The 19,968-nt window shown below is 37.7% G+C and overlaps 1 protein-coding gene across 6 annotated transcripts in view; it reads left to right on the forward strand.

Annotated features, from left to right (window-relative positions):
- ADD3 (adducin 3) overlaps nucleotides 1–19,968 on the forward strand; it is a 132,303-nt gene that overhangs the window by 95,843 nt on the left and 16,492 nt on the right. For 5 of the 6 annotated variants that reach the window (XM_047762764.1, XM_047762769.1, XM_047762765.1 and 2 more), the window contains exons 2-3: nucleotides 6,163–6,386; nucleotides 18,297–18,435. In XM_047762764.1, coding sequence (XP_047618720.1) covers nucleotides 6,192–6,386; nucleotides 18,297–18,435 — 334 coding nt within the window. In that variant the 5' untranslated portion in view covers nucleotides 6,163–6,191. Of the gene's footprint in view, nucleotides 1–6,162; nucleotides 6,387–10,973; nucleotides 11,028–18,296; nucleotides 18,436–19,968 lie in introns of those variants that run through there. The other variant, XM_047762770.1, reaches the window with a different exon arrangement.

Genomic DNA, 19,968 nt, shown 5'->3' on the forward strand with positions numbered 1-19,968 from the left:
CTGTGGTGTAGGCTGGCAGCTATAGGCCTGATCAGACCCCTAGCCTAGAAACGTCCATATGCAGCTTGTGTGGCCCTAAAAAGCAAAAAAAAAAAAAAAAAAATTATCCGTATTGTTGCAAATGTCAGGATTTCCTTCTCTCTTATGGCTGAATAATATTTCATTGCATATATCACATTTTTCTTATTCATTCCTCTATGGGTGGATACTTAGGTTGTTTCCATGTCTTAGCTATTATAAATAATGAAGCTGCTGAAAGCTTCTCTCATTTTTTTTTTTGAATTCTGTTTATGTTCAGATAATCTGTGGATCCTAAATTTTTTCCAAGCTTGAAATAATAGCTTAATCTGCAGTAGTTAGTCTGCAAAATTTCAGATAATCAGTTGTTCCTTATAATCGGTTTAAAATCTGTATAAAACTCTTATTGTTGAGCATCTAGGTATAAAAGAGCACCTAACTTACAAACTTCTATTCTTATTCTTTATTTCTGTATCCTTATTATAAATTCCTAATTCTTATTCTAAGTACATAAAACTTTGAAAATTCTTGTATTAAAAAGCCATGCTAAATAATGAGCTTTTGAGGTTTTAAAAAAGTCAGAGTGTTTTGAGTCATTTCTAATCTTATTTCCCCTTTTTGGTGCCATTTCCTTATTTTTGACAGATTCTATAAACTCCCAGTTGCTTACTATTTAGGACATTATATAGACCAAAAGTCTCAAATTTTTGTAGCTTTATGTTTTATGATATGTAAAATAGTATGTGTCATTGTAAAGTGGACTAGAAGATAGACATTGTGACTTTAAATATTGGCTATGACATAAGCAATGGGATTTTCAGGAGGATGTTTAATTCATTGACCCTCCAGATTATTAACTTCTATCTCATTGTGTACTTGCAAAGATAAAATAAGGTAGAAAGGTGTAAAAGCATGTTATAAACTATATAAAGTTTTACACACATACAATACTTTTATTATTAAAATGAGTGGTTATATTTTCCTCTTTATCTTGCTCTAAAAATGCATTCATCAAGAGTTCTTTAAACTAAGCTTTTACTTATCAATGTTTCTATTACCAGTTTCTTAAACCAATGCTGGGACAACAAAATGAATCTACTACCACAGTTCCTTGTTTTGTGCTGTGTTTTAATAAAATTAGTTTATAGGTATCAGCAAATTCAGTTAGACACCAGTTTATTATCTAGCTTGACTCCTCCATTAAGCAAAATAGTGTTTTTGGTGTTGATGAATATGTTAAAGTCCAACTAAAGACATATTTGTGGAATTCCTTTTTTTAAAATGACTAAAGAAGCCAGTGACATAGTGTGGTAAACTAAACAGAATTGATTTCTTTGTTAACTGATGTCTCATTTATTGAGTACCCACTTAGTCTGTATTTGACCAAGTCAGCATGGCATTTAGTAATATATGTGAGTTTGATTTTTTAAAAACTAATTATTCTTGAAATTATTATATGCTAGCAATAAGCTGTTTTAAGGAATTCAAGTGGGTTTGTTATAAACAGCTTCTAAGAAAATTATGTTCTTACAACCAAACAGCAAAAAAACCAATCAATCCATGGAAAAATGGGCAAAAGACCTGAATAGACATTTCTCCAAAGAAGATATACAGATGGCCAACAAACACATGAAAAAATGCTCCACATCGCTGATTATAAGAGAAATGCAAATCAAAACTACCATGAGACACCACCTCACAACAGTCAGAATGGCCATCATTAAGAAATCCACAAATAACAAGTGCTGGAGGGGGTGTGGAGAAAAGGGAACCCTCCTACACTGTTGGTGGGAATGTAAACTGGTACAGCCACTATGGAGAGCAGTTTGGAGATACCTTAGAAATCTATACATAGAACTTCCATATGACCCCGCAATCCCACTCTTGGGCATCTATCCGGACAAAACTCTACTTAAAAGAGACACGTGCACCCGCATGTTCATTGCAGCACTATTCACAATAGCCAAGACATGGAAACAAGCCAAATGTCCATCGACAGAGGATTGGATTCGGAAGAAGTGGTATATATACACAATGGAATACTACTCAGCCATAAAAAGGAATGACATAATGCCATTTGCAGCAACATGGATGGAGCTAGAGAATCTCATCCTGAGTGAAATGAGCCAGAAAGACAAAGACAAATACCATATGATATCACTTATAACTGGAATCTAATATCCAGCACAAATGAACATCTCCTTAGAAAAGAAAATCATGGACTTGGAGAAGAGACTTGTGGCTGCCTGATGGGAGGGGGAGGGAGTGGGTGGGATCGGGAGCTTAGGCTTATCAGACACAACTTAGAATAGATTTACAAGGAGATCCTGCTGAATAGCATTGAGAACTTTGTCTAGATACTCATGTTGCAACAGAAGAAAGGGTGGGGGAAAAATATAATTGTAATGTATACATGTAAGGATAACCTGACCCCCTTGCTGTACAGTGGGAAAATTAAAAAAAAAAAATCAAAAAAAAAAAGAAAATTATGTTCTAATGATTGGTTAGACCTTTAGACTGCTGATAACCCAGCTGGGTATGAAAAGCGAGGTTTCTTACTGTTGGTGCTCTGTGTACCACATTTTTTAATAATGGCAAGATAAATACCGTAAGCCAAGCTAACTAACAATAGTGTAGCAAAACCAAATTTTTGGAATAATATAAAATGGCCAGGTCATTCCATTAGAAAAAAACAGCCATTTATCCTGTGGAGAACACATTTAATGATATTAAAATTAAGTTTAGATTTCCAGGGCCAGAATTAATGCAAGAATTTTTAATTTCTTATAGTGAATTTGCCTGGGCTAAGTTGGGTCAAGACAGCTTTAGAGATGAATTCTATCAGAGAAAACTCTTACTAGAGACAAATACAATAATCTCACTGGTTGTTATTTTGTTTAAAAGGTGAGACCAGATTTCTCTAGTCTTTAAGAGGGATTCAGATCCCTAAGAAAAAGGTGGCCTTTGCCTTTTCTCTTCTGGATTTATTTAGAAAACTGCTCTGCTGGAAGGGAAAGCTGTTCTGCTTGGGGAATCCAAGGCTATGAAGCAACTTTGCAGAGTTTCAGGTCCATGGATATTTCTTTCTCTCTAGTTTTCTTTTCTTTCTTTTTTTTTTTTTTTTGCCTTTTCTAGGGCCACTCCCGTGGCATATGGAGGTTCCCAGACTAGGGGTCTAATTGGACCTATAGCCGCTCGCCTACACCAGAGCCACAGCAATGCAGGATCCGAGCCCTGTCTGTGACCTACACCATAGCTCACGGCAACATCGGATCCTTAACCCACTGAGCGAGGTCAGGGATCAAACCTGCAACCTCATGGTTCCTAGTCGGATTCGTTAACCACTGAGCCATGACGGGAACTCCTACTTTTCTACATAAATAGAGACTACTTGAAATGTTTTACATCTGACTTCCCTTATTACAAAGTGATTCTTCCCATCAGGCAAATAATCAGTTGAATAAGTAACCATTTTATAGTCAGTATTTTTTTTTTTCTGTTACTTAGTCATTTATTTTGAACAGGTTACATTTGTCACTACCTGTAGAGAAAATCATGTTAAGCAAAACCATCCTTACATTTTCTTTTTTAAAATTGGTTTCCTTTTCTTCCTTGCTGCACATTTTTGCATCTCCTACATTCAGTTAAAAAACAACAACAACAACTAGGTAAAGGGATACACTACTCAGTGATATCCTGTTCTCTTGATTTAGGCTTTTGCCCTGTACACCTAAAGCCAGAGGACCCATTCCTTTAGTGTGCGAAACTCTTACTCTCTGCTAGGTCAGCACTATTCTCAGGGTGGGCCAGGATTCGGTGCCAGTCTGAACACTACCAGTCTGTGATGAGTACACAATATGATATTAAGTGTTTAGAAGATTCTTACAGGTTGATATTGCCATGACATCTAAATGCATTATTTTGTATTTTACAAAAATATTGGTCCACAGCAAATTGGAGAAAGTCCTTCCCCACAGACAGGTTAGATAACTTCATCACAGCCTGGTGCTGGGGGATAGCTGTTAAATGACTGGCTTGTTGATCTGGCTACAGTTGGTTGATTAGGTACTTAGCTACAGCAAAACTCAAATGAATTTGTTTCCTTAGCATAAAATCAAGGATTATCCTAAGTGTCAGTAATAGGTGAATCAATCAACCATTCTTGTGGTTTATGAATAGCTTCTTACTGTTTCTTACTTGGATTTGAAGTATTGTCTGCTAAGTTATATAGTCTGGCAACCTTAATACTGACTACATTTTCTGCAGAACTTAAAGAATCATTTGAAAAACTTACATGTGTGTTTCTCTCATGTCTTAGTAAACTACATTAACTATAAAATATAGTTGTCATTAAATATGACAGAGTTTGGGCCAACATAAAAGCAAGAGCAAGAGAGAAAAGAGAAACCCCACTAACAGTAATCACTAGTTGTGAAAATTTGCTATCATAGGCAAATTTTATCATATGGCATTTTACCTTTTTTTTTTTTTTTTAATTGCTTTTCAGTGACATACCTGCAGCATATGGAAGTTCCCAAGCCAGGGGTCAGGTTGGAGCTATAAGCCACCAGCCTACACCACAGCCACAGCAATGCCAGATCCAAACCCAACCTACACCACAGCAGCTCATGGCAACTCCAGATCCTTAAGCCACTGAGCGAGGCCAGGGATCCATGATAACTCATATCCATGAGGCCATCCTCATGGATGCTTGTAGGGTTTTTTTCAACTGAGCCACAATGGGAACTCCCTTACTTTCTAATATTTTGATCCTGCCCCCTTTTCTTTTTTTTTCTTTTTTATAAATTATAGTTGATTTATAATGTTCTGCCAGTTTCTGCTATACAGCAAAGTGACCCAGTTACATATGCATTCTTTTTTTCACATTATTCTCCATCATGTTCCATCACAAGTGATTAAATATAGTTCCCTGGGCTATACAGCAGGATCTCCTTGCTTATCCACTCCAAATGCAATAATTTGAATCTTCTAACCCCAGACTCCCAGTCCACCCCACTTCCTCTCCCTCCCCCTTGGCAACCACAAGTCTGTTCTCCATGTCCATGAGCTTGTTTCTTTTCTGTGGAAAGGTTCATTTGTGCCATATATTAGATTCCAGATATAAGTGATATCGTATGGTATTTGTCTTTCTCTTTCTGACTTATTTCACTTAGTATGAGTCTCTAGTTGCAGATCATGCCTCCTTTAAAAGTTCATTTAAAAAAATAAGAAATTCATTTAGCAGTTAATGACATTATTATAATTGAACCACAAGTTTCCACTATCTCTGAAAATAGCAATTTCTAATTTAGCATTATAATCTAAGATATTTTTACCTTAATTAGAAATTGTGGAGTTCCCATTGTGGCTCAGAAGGTTATGAACCTGACTAGCATCCATGAGGATGCAGGTTTGATCCCTGGCCTCACTCAGTGGCTTAAGGATCCAGCATAGCTGCTGCAGCACAGGTCACAGATATAGCTCAGATCTGGCATTGCTGTGGCTGTGTTGTAGGCCAGCAGCTGCAGCTCTGATTCGATCCCTAGCCGGAAAACTTCCATACGCTGCACCTGCAGTCCTAAAAGAAAGGGAAAAAAAAAGTTGTTCTAGGAGTTCCGTTGTGGCTCAGCAGGTTAAGAACCCGACAGTGTCCATGAGGATGTGAGTTTAATCCCTGGCCTCACTTAGTGGGTTAAGGATCCAGTGTTGCCATAGTCTGCAGCATAGGTTGCAGATGCAGCTCAGATCTGGTGTTCCTGTGGCTGTGGTGTAGACCTCAGCTGCAGTTCCAATTCAACCCCTGGCCTGAGAGCTTACACATGCTGCAGGTATGACCATAAAAAGAAAAAGAAATTGTTCTAATATTTTTTGAGGAGGTACTTTTTGTTTGTTTTTTGACTGTGTCAGCAACATGTGAAAATTCCCAGGCCAGGGACTGAGGCTGCACCATAGCAGCAACCCAAGCAGTGACTTCACTGGATCCTTCAACACAAGGGAATTCCTTGAGAAGCCACTTTTTAAAGAAAGTTGCCACTGTTACTCTGATGGCAAAAAAAAAAAAAAAGAGTTCTGCTTGACCCATGTAAAATTTGAATTTAATAATGAATTTATCATGAATATCCTACTTTGTGTTTATTCATGCAGGTGACAAGGGATATCGGCAGACTTGAAGCATGAGTTCAGATGCTAGCCAAGGTGTGGTTACTACTCCTCCTCCTCCCAGCATGCCTCACAAAGAGAGGTACTTTGACCGTATCAATGAAAATGACCCAGAATACATAAGGGAGAGGAACATGTCTCCTGATCTACGACAAGACTTCAATATGATGGAGCAAAGGAAACGAGTTACTCAAATCTTGCAAAGTCCGGTGAGTTGAAATAATTAGAAGGCTATAATTTTTCTTTCTCTTTGGAAGTCTTGATACAATGAGGTAGGATTTATCTTAAACTACTTTCAGGTTAGAAGAGGGGTGGAGGAAGAATGAGTGACTATTTGTCCCCAACCTTTCAGAGGCAAAGTAAGCACCTAATTTATAAATGTAATTTGCAAGGCTTTAATAGCAGACCAGTATTGTCTTGGTGATTATAAATTTTCTTGTGTGATTTCCAACTATAATGTTTCATTAAAGGAGGACAAAAGATGCTACTGAACTCAAGGACCCCCATTTCAGACTGAGTATCTGAAGAAAAGAAAGAAAGGCATGAGTGAAGTGTTAAGAACACAGAAATGAGTTAGATACATCCCGTGCATACATTTCCTTCTTCCTTTGGATATCAGAGCAGCATGGGAAGACTTAAGTTTTATTAGGATGTCTGTGATTTGGCAGGTTATGTTGCATATACCTAATATAGGTACACATGTGTGCACACGCACAAAACTAACTGGGTTAAATATGGATTCTTATTTTAACTCAAGCTGAAAATTCTGTCTATACAGTAATATTCAGACTTCGTAAATCATATTCCAGTGATTTGTTAGTTTCTTTCAAACCTTAAGTGGAATCGTAAAGTTCACATATAAGTGTTGGAAAATGAGAGAGCAGCTTGATTTAAGATGCAAAATAAATTCATAACTTTATGTATAATGAAGTTCATGGACCCCTTAAGGTAGAGTTCAGCATGTGTAGACCCATGATGCCCAGGTTTGAGTTATATTAGATTTCCAACTTAGGTACTAAAATAAGCATCAAGACATAGAACTGCCTGAAATGGCCTTGCTAAATCATTTTTGTTGTGCCCTTGTGAATTTAATCACAGAGGTTGAGTCTAAAGCCAAAGGGAAATTCCACTCTTCAGTAATTCTTCTATATCAGTGGCCTAGATAAAAGCAAGTACAAGTTATAAAAGCAATTCAAGCTTTGAAGACTTTAAGTATAGCTTAAATGTAAAGCTATCATTTAAATAAACCCTTAAAGAAACCTTTTCCAGTGGAAGGGAGACTAACCAGAAAATTCATCATGAGGGAGTAAATGTTCAGTGCCTTCTTTTATGCAAACAAGTTTCTATGTTTATAAATACTTGAAAGGCATGTTAATTATTTGGGCCAAAATAGATGTATTTCCTTCTCTAAAGAAACCCCACTTTGAAGAACTAATTCATTAGCCAAAGGGTTATAGTAATATGTAGAATAAAGTAACTGAAAGAGTGAGATGAAGTTCAGATCTTGTTCAAGATTATTAAATATTGAGATTTCTTTGGGAAGTGCTCCAAAGAGGACCAATCAATTCTAACTAAAGTTTGAAAGAAAAAAGTATTAATATATTTCTGTCAGGGTTCTTAATTTCTTCATTAAACTAAAAACAGCATAACCATGAGTAGATTACCTAATTTTTTTATATTTGTGTATTGCCATTTGTAAATTGGCTTAAAATATCCATTTTACTTATGCCTTGAGAAATTTAATGAAGTGATGGGAAAGGCGTGTAGATTGTCATTTTCATATTCATGTAGCAAGAGTGATAGTTTTCAGCCCAGAGAGAAACGAAGATTTAAAAGAATTGTGAATTGATCATTTTTTCCCCTAGATCTTTGCTAGTGGATTTAAAATCTTGTTTGTTCAAGACTTGGAGAAGTGTTTACATTTTGCCTTTCTGCCATGGTTTAGGACAACAGCTTTTTTTTTTTGTCTTTTTGCTATTTCTTGGGCCGCTCCCACGGCATATGGAGGTTCCCAGGCTAGGGGTCCAATCGGAGCTGTAGCCACCAGCCTACTCCAGAGCCACAGCAATGCGGGATCCGAGCCGTGTCTGCGACCTACACCACAGCTCACAGCAACGCCGGATCGTTAACCCACTGAGCAAGGGCAGGGACCAAACCCGCAACCTCATGGTTCGTAGTCGGATTCGTTAACCACTGCGCCACGACGGGAACTCCAGGACAACAGCTTTTAATACAACCAACTTTTCATGATGTCTGGTATTGCTAAATAGCAGAACTTAACAGCTTTAAACAACAAGCTTTGTGTCATCATTTCTGTGGGTCAGGGATTCAGGAGCACCTTAGTTGAGTGGTTCTGGCCTAAGGTCTTTCATGAAGGTGTAGTCAAGACATCAGTTAGGGCTGCTGTCATCTAAAGGCTTGACTGGAGTAGAGGTTTTCACTCTTAAGATAGGTCATTCACATGGCTATTGGCAAAAGGCGCAGTTCCTTGCCAGGTGGACTTTTACCTGAGGCCATTTGAATATTCTCCTCCAGAGCATGTATCTGAGAGCAAAGAGAAGGCTGCACTGCCTTTTATGACCTAATCTCCAACATTAAACACCATCGCTTCCATCTTATTTGTTGGTTGGAATTAAGTCACTAAATTCAGCCCATACTCAAGGGAGGTAGAATTAAACTCTACCTTTTGATGGTAGGATTGTCCACTCTCTGATCACAATTTATTTTAAAAACACCACAGTCTACCACAGCTTATTTACCTTGCTCCCACATGCAAAATACACTCACCCTCTACTAACATCTCTGCTGAAGTTTCATCCCATTACAACATTAACCTGAATCCAGAATATCGTCATCTAAATCTGGTCCAGGTACAATTGATATTCCTCAAGTGTAATTCCTTAAAAACAGCTCCTTAAGTACAGTTCCTCTCAGTCTTCTTCTTCTTCTTCTTTTTTTTTTAAGGGCTGCTCCTGTGGCATATGGAAGTTCCCAGGCTAGGGGTTAAATCAGAGCTACAGTTGCTGGCCTACATCACACCCACAGTAACACAGGATTCGAGCCACATCTGCGACCTATGCCACAGCTCACGGCAACGCCAGATCCTTAACCCACTGATCAAAGCCAGGGATTGAACCCTCATCCTCATGGATATTAGTCAGGTTCATTTCTGCTGAGCCACAACAGAAACTCCACTACCGGTGATATTTCTTTTTTTAAATTTCTGGCCACCCTGCAGCATATGGAGTTCCTAGGCCAGGGATCAGATCTGAGCCATAGTTGTGATCTAAGCCATAGCTGCAGCAATGCCAGATCTTTAACCTACCTTGCTGGCCCAGGGATCGAACTGAGTCCCAGCACTTCCAAGATGCCACCAATCCCACTGAGCCACAGGGGAGCTCCCCTCAATCTTAAGACCTGTGAACCAGAGACAAGCTATCTGCACCCCCCCCCCACACACACACACAGAGCCATTGGTGGGATAGGCAGAGATAACTGCTGTAGACATCTCTGTTCAAAAAGGAGAAATTGGGGGTACAGAGGAGTCATTGGTCCATAGCAATTCTGACATTCATCTGGGCAAATGCTTAGAAGTTCTCTTGTTGAGGACTCAGTGCTTCTACTTAGTAGGGATGAGTCTCTCCAGTTCTTGGCTCTGCCCTCTGAGCTTTTGGTTCCACCCTTTGAATTATTCTTCCTTTTCCTTGAAAGGTAGCCTGTGTTTGCAGCTGTGTTTTTTGTTTGTTTGTTTGTTTTTTCTCACCCTGTATCCTTCTTGTAGAGGTTTGGGAGATCAAAGACCTATTTTCTTTTTTACTCTTTGTTCCATTAAGCCCAAGCTTATAATATTTCTGTGAATATAGTTTTCTTAAAACCTCTGCGTGTCTCCTGTGAATGTTGGGGTTGATTCTGTTGGACAAAACCCATAACCAGTAAAGAGCAAAATCAAAGGTATCACTAATTCACATGTTTCTAAGAAACAAATTTATAAGCCTTCTATCTAAAATGCTGAGTTCCAGCAACTTAAGGACCCAACTAGTGTCCAGGAGGATGCTGGTTTGATCTTGGCCTCACTCAGTGGGTTAAAAGATCCAGCATTGTAGTGAGCTGAGACATAGGTTGCAGGGGCTGCTCAGATCCTGTGTTGTAGTGGCTGTGGCATAGGCCAGCATCTGCAGCTCTGATTCAACCCTGGGAACTTCCATGTGCCGCAGGTGCAGACCTAAAAAAATAAAATTAAAGTAAAATAAAATAAAACACTGAGTTCATTTGGGAAAAAAGGAAATCAGGAAAGAAACTAATAAAAGCAAAAAGTTTTTTAAATTCCTCACTCTGTACCAGGCACCTATTAAGTATTGAATACTATTTAATCTTCAGAACAACTCAATCAAAGAAGTATTATTATCCCTAGTTTAACGGTGAATAAAATGCAACTTTGATTTCTTAATAATAGAGCAATGTGTAATGCTTCAAGCTTATTTTAAAGTTAGAAATTTCAAAGCAATGTTTAGAATTAGATATATCAAGATTTAGAATATCGCTATAACTAAGGCCTAAAATGTTAACAGATCACCTTAATTAGAACAATTGGTCAAAATGATAATGATTTATATTATCACCTTGGAAATTTCAGGTGCAAGTATTCTTCATTAACTTTGTTTGCATTTTTATTCTATACCATCTTTTAAGAAAAGATTATTCTAACCTTTAGTTTTATATTAATCAAGACACTTAGATACAGGAGAAAGATCTTCCAGAAGAAAATTTAGTTTATTTGTTTTTTCTCCTTTCAACAGGACCAGTGGTATTCTATTTCCAAATGAATACATTTCTTAATGGAGAAATTCTAAGTAAGTTTGTTATGCTCCTAATCCCACTTTAGGAGGGATCTAATTACATAATTGCAGGGTGCCTTGGGAGCAGCAAGTCTATAATCTGTTTTTGTTTTTGCTCCAGTTTTTCTTTCTAGTAATTATTATGAAGTAGAACATCCAGATGTGGATATTTAAAATCTAGCTCTGATACTTGTCAGTATTCTGTTACCTGATTTTTTGGAAGTTAGACATTACTTGCAAATCAGCCTATGTATTTTTTTTCTTTTAGTCTTAACAAAAACAATCACATCAGGTCAGGTTTTTTTCCCATCAAATTGATTCTCTTTTCTGTGACTTAAAAAATCATTCATCTATTGCCACTTCCTACTGAAAGTTCTGATCTTAGATACAGAAGCCTAAATTACTCCTACTTTTGATTTCTATTATACATGAATATGTATGAATTTAAAGTATACTCTTACCTTATGTGGATCTCAAATTTCTGAATTGTTCATGTTTTTACAAGTTTATCTTTATTCATACTTTATCAATTACTAAAGTGATACGGGATCACTACCAACATTGACAGAAGATGTATCAATTGCAATGGCAATTCAGAGAAGGCTTCTTCTTTTTTTTTTTTTTTTTTTTTTTTTTTGCGGATTTTTTTAGGGCTGCACTCTCTGCATATGGAAGGTCCCAGGCTAGGGGTCGAATCAGAGCTCCAGCTGCCAGCCACAGCCACAGCCACAGCAACACAGCAATGCCTGATCCTTAATCCACTGAGCGAGTCTGGAGATTGAACCCACATCCTCATGGATATTAGTCGGGTTCAGTACCATTCAGCCACGACAGGAACTCCTTTTAAAGCCCCCTCTCTCTAACTTGAACATTCTTTTTTTCACCTAGTGATTTCCTTTTTAACCACACATTTTGGGACATGTGTTTGATAAGAGAGCTGTCCAAACTATTAATTTTCTAGGGATAGACAAATTTTCAAGTAGGATTTTGTTTGCATTGAAGAACTAAATGACTTTTTAAAAATTTATAACTTTCTATGAAGATTCATTTCTTATTAAAAAATGAATTTCTCCCACTAGATGATGGACAGGCCTAATTACAGGGAAGGAATTTCTCATTCAAGTGACTGATAAGACTTTTCTAGAGCCTCAGATACCAGTGTTAATAACCTGTGAAATGGATCTTTGCTATCGCTAATTCAATTAAGATGAGGTCAGATTCTTTCCTTAAATCTAGGAAAATAAAAGAAGCTCTAACTTACAATAATTGGACACTGGGAGACTCTAGAAATGTGAAAGACACAGTCCCAGTCATTGATTATTACAGTAGAACAGAGTAGGGAAAATAAATCGCAATCATGATAGGTAGGTACCCTAAGGGTGTCTAGGCAAATACTGAAAGAATTCAAAGTGGGCTGGGAAGAGAAGCAATTGAGAGAGAGCCCTCCTAAGTGTGGTGATTAAAGGAGAGACTTCAAGGAGAAGGTGGCATTTAAGACAGTGTTGAGGAAAGGGTAGAGGAAGAGTAGAAGCCAGCATTCCCATTTGATGAAATATAGTGAACAAGGATAGAAGAGTACAAGTTGTGATCAGAGCATGCTCAGTGAACCTCTTAGGATAGACCAGAGCATGTGGTAGCATGCAGGATAGATACAGCCAGAAATTGGCCTAATAGATTGGAGAGATCCTGGAGTGCCAGCCTCTTGTGACCTAGTTAGGGGCCAGCCCATTTTCTCATCATTTCCAGTTTTAATCTGTTCATGTGAATTTCTTATACATGCATATATGTGTATAGTCCTTGTTTGGGATCTGGACTTAACCACCACTTAATAGCTCTGACATTAGGAAACTCACTTGAGCTTCACTTTCCTTGTTAGTAAAAATGGATCTCATGTGGTGGTTGTGACAGTTGAATGAAATGAGCCTAGTTCATAGTAGGCAACTATTTTTGTGGAAATGTATATATAGAGTTATATACAGTATTGCTAACTTAAAGCATTTTTATGCTCTTGTGACAATACTTTGAAGATTATAATCATAATTTATTAGACTGTATTTTTAGTTTTGAAGGCCTTAAAGAATCTGTCATCCCAGTGGCACTTTGCCTTCTTTATAGTCACATACTCATGTATTCAAAGTGTAACAGCTTCTACTACCTCCTCGTCTTTATTGTTCTCAATCTGAGAAGGAAGATGGTTTATGCTGTAAAAGCTTATGTGTTGTTTGATCTTTTAACTTGACTCTTCTCTAGTGGAGACCCTAGGGAATTGTTGGTTTATTCTGACTTCAAAATCCCAGCATGTGATCTTGCTGCCCTACTTATAAGTTAGTTTCTCATTCTTCTTTTTTTTTCTTTTTTGGTCTGTTTTTTAGGGCTGCACCTTCGGCATATGAGGTTCCCAGGCTAGAGGTCTAATCTGAGCTACAGCTGCTGGCCACAGCCACAGCAACATGGGATCCAAGCTACATCTGCGACCTACACCACAGCTCACAGCAACATGGAATCCTTAACCCACTGAGAAAGGCCAGGGGTTGAACCTGCCTCCTCATGGATGCTAGTCAGATTTGTTTCCACTGAGCCACGACGGGAACTCCCTCATTCTTCTTTGATGGGAAAATTGCTAGCTGAGAGGGCAAGTACTTTGGTGCTCTAGGATCTGCTTTATCTATCATTACAAGGTAATGCTCTAATCTAGCCTAAGAGGTTTATGCATGTTTCTGATCACAGCACACCTGCTGCCTTATTAGTTGTATAGGCATACCTCAGGGATACTGCAGATTCAGTTGCAGACCACTGAAGTAAAACAAACATCGCAGTAAAATGAGTCACAAATTTTTTGGTTTTCCAATAAGTATAAAAGATATATTTACACTCTACTGTAGTCTATTAAATGCATAATAGCATTATATCTAAGAAAACAACGTACAGGAGTTCTCACGTAGTCACATAGAAACAAACGTGACTAGTATCCATGAGGATGCAAGTTCAGTCCCTGGCCTCGCTCATCTGGTGTTGCTGTGAGCTATGGTGTAGATCGAGGACTGGCTGTGGCCTGGATCCTGCCCTGCTGTGGCTATGGCATAGGCTTGCAGCTGCAGCTCCTATTCAATCCCTAGCCCAGGAACTTCCATGTGCCACACCTGTGGCCCTGGAAAAAAATAAAATAAAATAAGAAAACCATGTACAAACTTTGATACTTTAATTTTAAAATAATGCTGTTGGAAAAATGGCTCTGATAGATTTGCTTGACACAGGGCTGCCGCAAACCTTCAATTTGTAAAAAAAATGCAGTATCTGCAAGACACAATAAAGTGCAATAAAATGAGATATGCCTGTATTTGGTTTCAGTGATACAACTCATCTCTGATAAATTAGGCAAAGATCTTATGCCCAACCGAAAGTTCAAGATTTAAATCTTTATTCCATTTACTTATTTGCTGTGCAACTGATCAAATCATTGCCTATCTCAGGACTTTGTTGTGAGATTCAAATGAATCATCTGTAAAGGATTATTTTATTAACACCAGATTTTAGTAGGAATATGATTAACTATCATAAAGATAAGCAGAAGTTTTAGTCTTTTAATATAATATTTTAATGAAGGCTTAAAAAGCCTATTGATAAATTTTACAATCAGCTGAAACAATTTTTTATCATCAGTAAATTTTATACTGTTTTATGACTTAGGTAATTATCTGAACAATATTTCAAAAATATTTGAAACTAACAAATGAGTTACGTATTCATGATGAAAATATTAAATCTTTTGGAATTAAATGATCTATATCTGTTTAAGCACAGTCAACTGTAAAAAGACTGGGGCTTTTCATTTACATTGAAAATTATTTTCTTCTCCTGTATTGCATATCAGCTATTCACTAGCCTTAAAGGGGAGTTCATGTTTTTCTCTTAATTGATTTCAGAAGGGCTTATGCATCCCTCTGTGACACCATGGATCATCTCAAAGCTTTAGGATGGTACTTACCATATTATGGATAAATGGAAATGAAAAATGCATTCTTGCTAATGAAAAAAAACATGTGACCTGAGTCCTTAACCTCTAACATTTACTAGCTCTGTGACCTTGAACAGATTTTTCAACCTTTCTTATTTAGCTTTCTCATTCCACACAGCAGAAATTTCTCATCAGTATCATAAATAGTGTGATTCTCTTGGGCAACTAGTTGGATTTTTTTTTTCTTAAAGCCATTGTAAATCAGCATACTGAATGATTGTCTTGATTCATGTTTGCTGCTGGAGACTTTAGATAAAATTTGGCCCATTTCTGGCAAATGATACAGTTTTATAGTGTGTGCTTTGTGTCTTAATCTCATTCCTGGCTCTATCTAACCTCTTTATGCATATTTTCTCCTTAGCTTGATTTTTCTTATATTTATTTTTGTGTCATTTTAATCTACGGAATCTGCCTTAAATTCTTCTTGGAACAACGTAAAGTATAGCATTTAATAAAATAAAAATTGTTATACATAAAGAGCTATTGTTATACATAAAATAGGTATCAATTTTTTAAAACCAAATCAAAGAGTATTGGTTATTGCTTCTTTGAACTGAGGAAACTTTAAATAGCTTTTGGTTTTGAAGAGAAGATAAAGTTTCAGAAGAGCACATTGGCCCATTGCCAGGCATCTAGAAGTTTTCTATAGTCTTTATAAAGATAAATGAGTAAATCTGGAAACTTCTTTTCCTTTTAGCCTTAAACATGGTAAAACACTCCTGTTACTCATCAGTATCAAGGTGTCCATCCAACTTATATTAGCTCACAACCAATTTATGTTCACAGAGTCTTAGAAATGTATTAGTGGAGTTTTCTGAAACATGTTTTTGTAGAGCATATTTCATACGATAGTTTCTTTGGTTGAAATCACATTTAAATGAACCAGAGGGAGTTCCTGTTGTGGTTCAGTGGTAACGAACCTAACTAGTATCCATGAGGACATGGGTTCGATCCCTGGCCTCACTCAGTGGGTTAAGGATCCAGCGTTGCTATGAGCTGTGGTGTAGGTTGCAGCTGTTGCTCCAATTTGACCCCTAGCCTGGGAACTTACGTGTGCCATGGGTGAGGCCCTAAAAAGACAAGATAGAATAAAAGAACTAGATAAAAGTCAATGAAATTAGAGGTTTAGAATTTTTTAAATTAGCAAAGAATTTACATTTAACAAGCCTTGAATTTGTAAAAGGAAAACTATATTTAACTGGTATAAACTGTTCCATAAACTCAGAATTCAAATATAGTAACAACTAGTATTTTTTAAATTAATCATTCAAACATCCATCTGCTATATAAGCAAAAAGGACAGTATCTTCCTCTTGGAACTTCTACTTTCCCCTAATTGTCCCAAGAACTTCAAGTGGCTTAACATAGTCTAAGAAGGTTCATCAGTGGTACACATGTGTCTGAGTCTACAAATGGGTCACACCAAAGTCTGTTCAGTCCACCACTGCCACTGCCCTGTCCCTCCCTGCCATGTAGTGGTGGCGTTGAAAACCTTCTCCAACAGAAGATACAGGTTCACTGTTGACCCAGATGCCTGGGCAGGTCACCAAGATGCATCAGGGAAGAATACACCTCCCTCCCTGCCTGTGCTGAGCTCGGTTAAGGTGTTCCATGGCGCCCATGGTTGAGCTCCCAAGATTACAACTATTAGCATTCAGCTCTCTAAGTTCACATCACAGATGCCTTTCAGTTGTTGCTCTCAGAGCAACACAAGTATTGAGTCAGGACTAGCCCTAATACTTACTACCACCTCATAGCCTCAGAACCACATTTCCCTTTTTCACCATGAGCTTCTATGCTATTTCTTAAAATTTATATAAAGTTCTTCATTCTAAAAACCTCTGAGGTATTCAGCCATCCTCTAAGCAAGATCTTATTCCCAGCCTAATGAGGAAGGCCACTGTCAGTGACTCGAAGGAGAGTCACCCTTCTGTGGAGGATTTCTCAGTGGTCTCCATAGTATTTATGTCACCCCTCTTGAAGGTAATGAGTCCAAAGCAGTTTTCTACCTTCTCCCTCTTAGGTCAAGTGGGAACAAATTGAATTTAATTTCTGGCAGGGCATTCTGCTACACATGTAACCAATCTTAAATGGAAGGGCAAGATCTAGATAATTTATACTGCAAGAACCTTCAAGTTTAAAATGAATGAGTACAAACATGAGCAAGAGAATAAATGATGCATTTAATAAAATGTGTTGGTTGGGTGTGATAGAAATATAAAACCAGTTATTTCAACAAATGTGAAGGATTGGGAGATGTTTCAAATGATAAATCATACTAGCAACTCAAGGGTTATTGGAATAGAAATTTTTCTCTTAATCTTCGGGTTTTTTTTAATGTAAATACTGTTTCTACCACACACACACACAAAGAAAAAAAGCAGAGCTTCAGAACAGGAACATATAGTACCCAAAGTTGGGGGGCAGGGGAGTTTTCTTCAACACAGTGTTGTAAAAAGGGAGTAATCAGCTCTCAGCTCTTTATAGACGTGCTTTCAGAATTTATAGGGGTGAGGAATTACCATAGAAATCATAACATGGAAGCCATGATTTACTGTGTCTTAGTGAAGATTTTTGCTGTGAGTCACTGTAGTCATGCCCTGTTGAGATAAGGACTCTCTCCTAACCTGGATAATGAGGCTGCCCGGCAACAAATGGCTTTCTTTTTACATCAGTCTATACTTTGGTGCTCTGGTTGCATATTAACAGAGTTACTTTTGTCTATACCTGTCTATTGTAGATGTTATAATAGTTCATTTTCTTTGAGAGTGAGAATACCTAGTGATTTTTTCCTCCCCTGAAAGCAAGCTTGCTTCTTCTTCCAATGTTTTAATTTTGTTATTTTGTGTTCTACATTTGCTTAAAGTAGTGTAGATGAAAGCTATCCAAAAGAGAGATGGGGGAATTCCCATCATGGCTCAGTGGTTAATGAATCCATCTAGGAACCATGAGGTTGCGGGTTTGATCCCTAGCCTCGCTCAGTGGGTTAAGGATCCAGCATTGCCATGAGCTGTTGTGTAGGTCGCAGATGTGGCTTGGATCCCGAGTTGCTGTGGCTGTGGTGTATGCCGGTGGCTACAGCTCCAATTTGACCCCTAGCCTGGGAACCTCCACATGCCTCGGGTGCAGCCCTAGAAAAGACAAGAAAAACAAACAAACAAAAACAAGAGAGATGGGGGAATGATTGATTATGTCAGAGCAAGTTATGTTTGGGTCAGTCTGGTCCAAGTGAGATGCATGTGCTCAGTGATTATTTTTGTGTATTACAGGCCTTTCGGGAAGACCTGGAATGCCTTATTCAGGAACAGATGAAGAAAGGCCACAATCCAACTGGATTACTAGCATTACAACAGATTGCAGATTACATCATGGCCAATTCTTTTTCGGGCTTTACTTCACCTCCCCTCAGTACGTCAGTTTTGTAAATTTTAAAAATTGTAATTTTATATTTTCTTTGAACACTGTACATCTCTAGCAGCACACTCTGCTTTAGTTCAGTCCTTAAGTTTATAACATCTAATACTTAGAGTAACATAGTATTAGGATTTGTTACTTTTTCATACCAACCAGACATTTACTAGACTTTGTGTGAATTACAAAATAGTCATAAAATGTAGTCCCTGCCCCAGATAAACGCATATTTGAGTTGAGAAAACATACAATGCGTACATGAAAGATTAAAACTGCAAGATAACAGTAGAGGAAAAAATTATAAAGCAGGTCATAAGAAACTGTCTAATGACTTTTGCTAAACCATCTTATCATGAACTCAGCGTTGGAATTTATTATTGGCTAAAGTGAACTAAGAGAACTTTATGGAAGAAGAGAGGCCTGAACTAACCAGGATGGAGCAGTTAGAACTTGGTGTAAAAGAGTTGCAGACATTTTATTCATTCAGCATTTCTTTAATGAGAGCACCAACTTGGAGAAATGAACACTGCAAGGATACCAAGAATCATAGGGTGTTAAGTTCAAGCACTTTACACCTCAGTGAGATATGCACAGAAGTCACTGCTTTACCGAGCAGATACCCAGAATCCCAGACCAACAGGGACTTTCCTTTTCCTTCTCTTTCTTCCTTTGTTATTCCTTTTTTTTTTTCTTTTGGTTAAAGATTTACAAGTAGCTCAGTGAATTCAAGTTTTTCCCCATTAGAGGAATGGCATGAAAAGAGACATGATGGTGGGAACGTGCAAGGTGAGGGTAGAACCCAGTGGATCCCTTTGTTGACACATACATATACTGGTTAAAGGGTCTTTGAAAGAGTCCCAGTGTGAGTTATAAGTGCTTAAACTAAAGAAGTGGTGTAGATACAAGAAGGAAGAGATCAGTGAGAAGGGCATAGCCAAGGAAGAGTAGAGAAGACTTAGCAACAGGTTTGAATGTGGTGATGGTGGGGCTGGTGAATGCATGGTAGGAAGAATGATGAGTTCCAAAATCACTCGCTCTTCCAGCTTGCAAGAAACATTCTATCAAAAGAAACAGAAAAATTGAAAGATTGAGCTAGTTTGGTTCACTTTTTCTATAATATTGAGCATCTGTCATGTATCATGCACCCTAACAAAAGTGCATAAGGGATAAAGGATACAAGATCCATGGTAGTGCCACACAGGCCTGGAGAAGAATTCTAGGATAGAGGTAGTAAATAGTGTCTAGGAGAATGAAGACTGAGAAAAGTTGGACTTAGGAATTGGGTCATTAGAGATTAAGCAATTGGGTCATTAGAGATCAATAGAGATTAAGACTAGTTCTTGTTGCTTGGCAGAAACCAGACTGCTGTTTGAATGCTTTCTTAAATGGTTTTTATTTGAATAAAGTCAAAAGAGATATTAGAAAGGTAGCTTTCTGTTGAGATCTTTTCATCATAAAATTAGCAATATCTTCAGTGTTAATAATGCTTTCATGGAGTTCCCTTAGTGGCTCAGCAGTAAAGAACCCGAC

Source organism: Phacochoerus africanus, chromosome 15 (genome assembly GCF_016906955.1).
Source record: "Phacochoerus africanus isolate WHEZ1 chromosome 15, ROS_Pafr_v1, whole genome shotgun sequence".
NCBI classification, from domain to species: domain Eukaryota; kingdom Metazoa; phylum Chordata; class Mammalia; order Artiodactyla; family Suidae; genus Phacochoerus; species Phacochoerus africanus.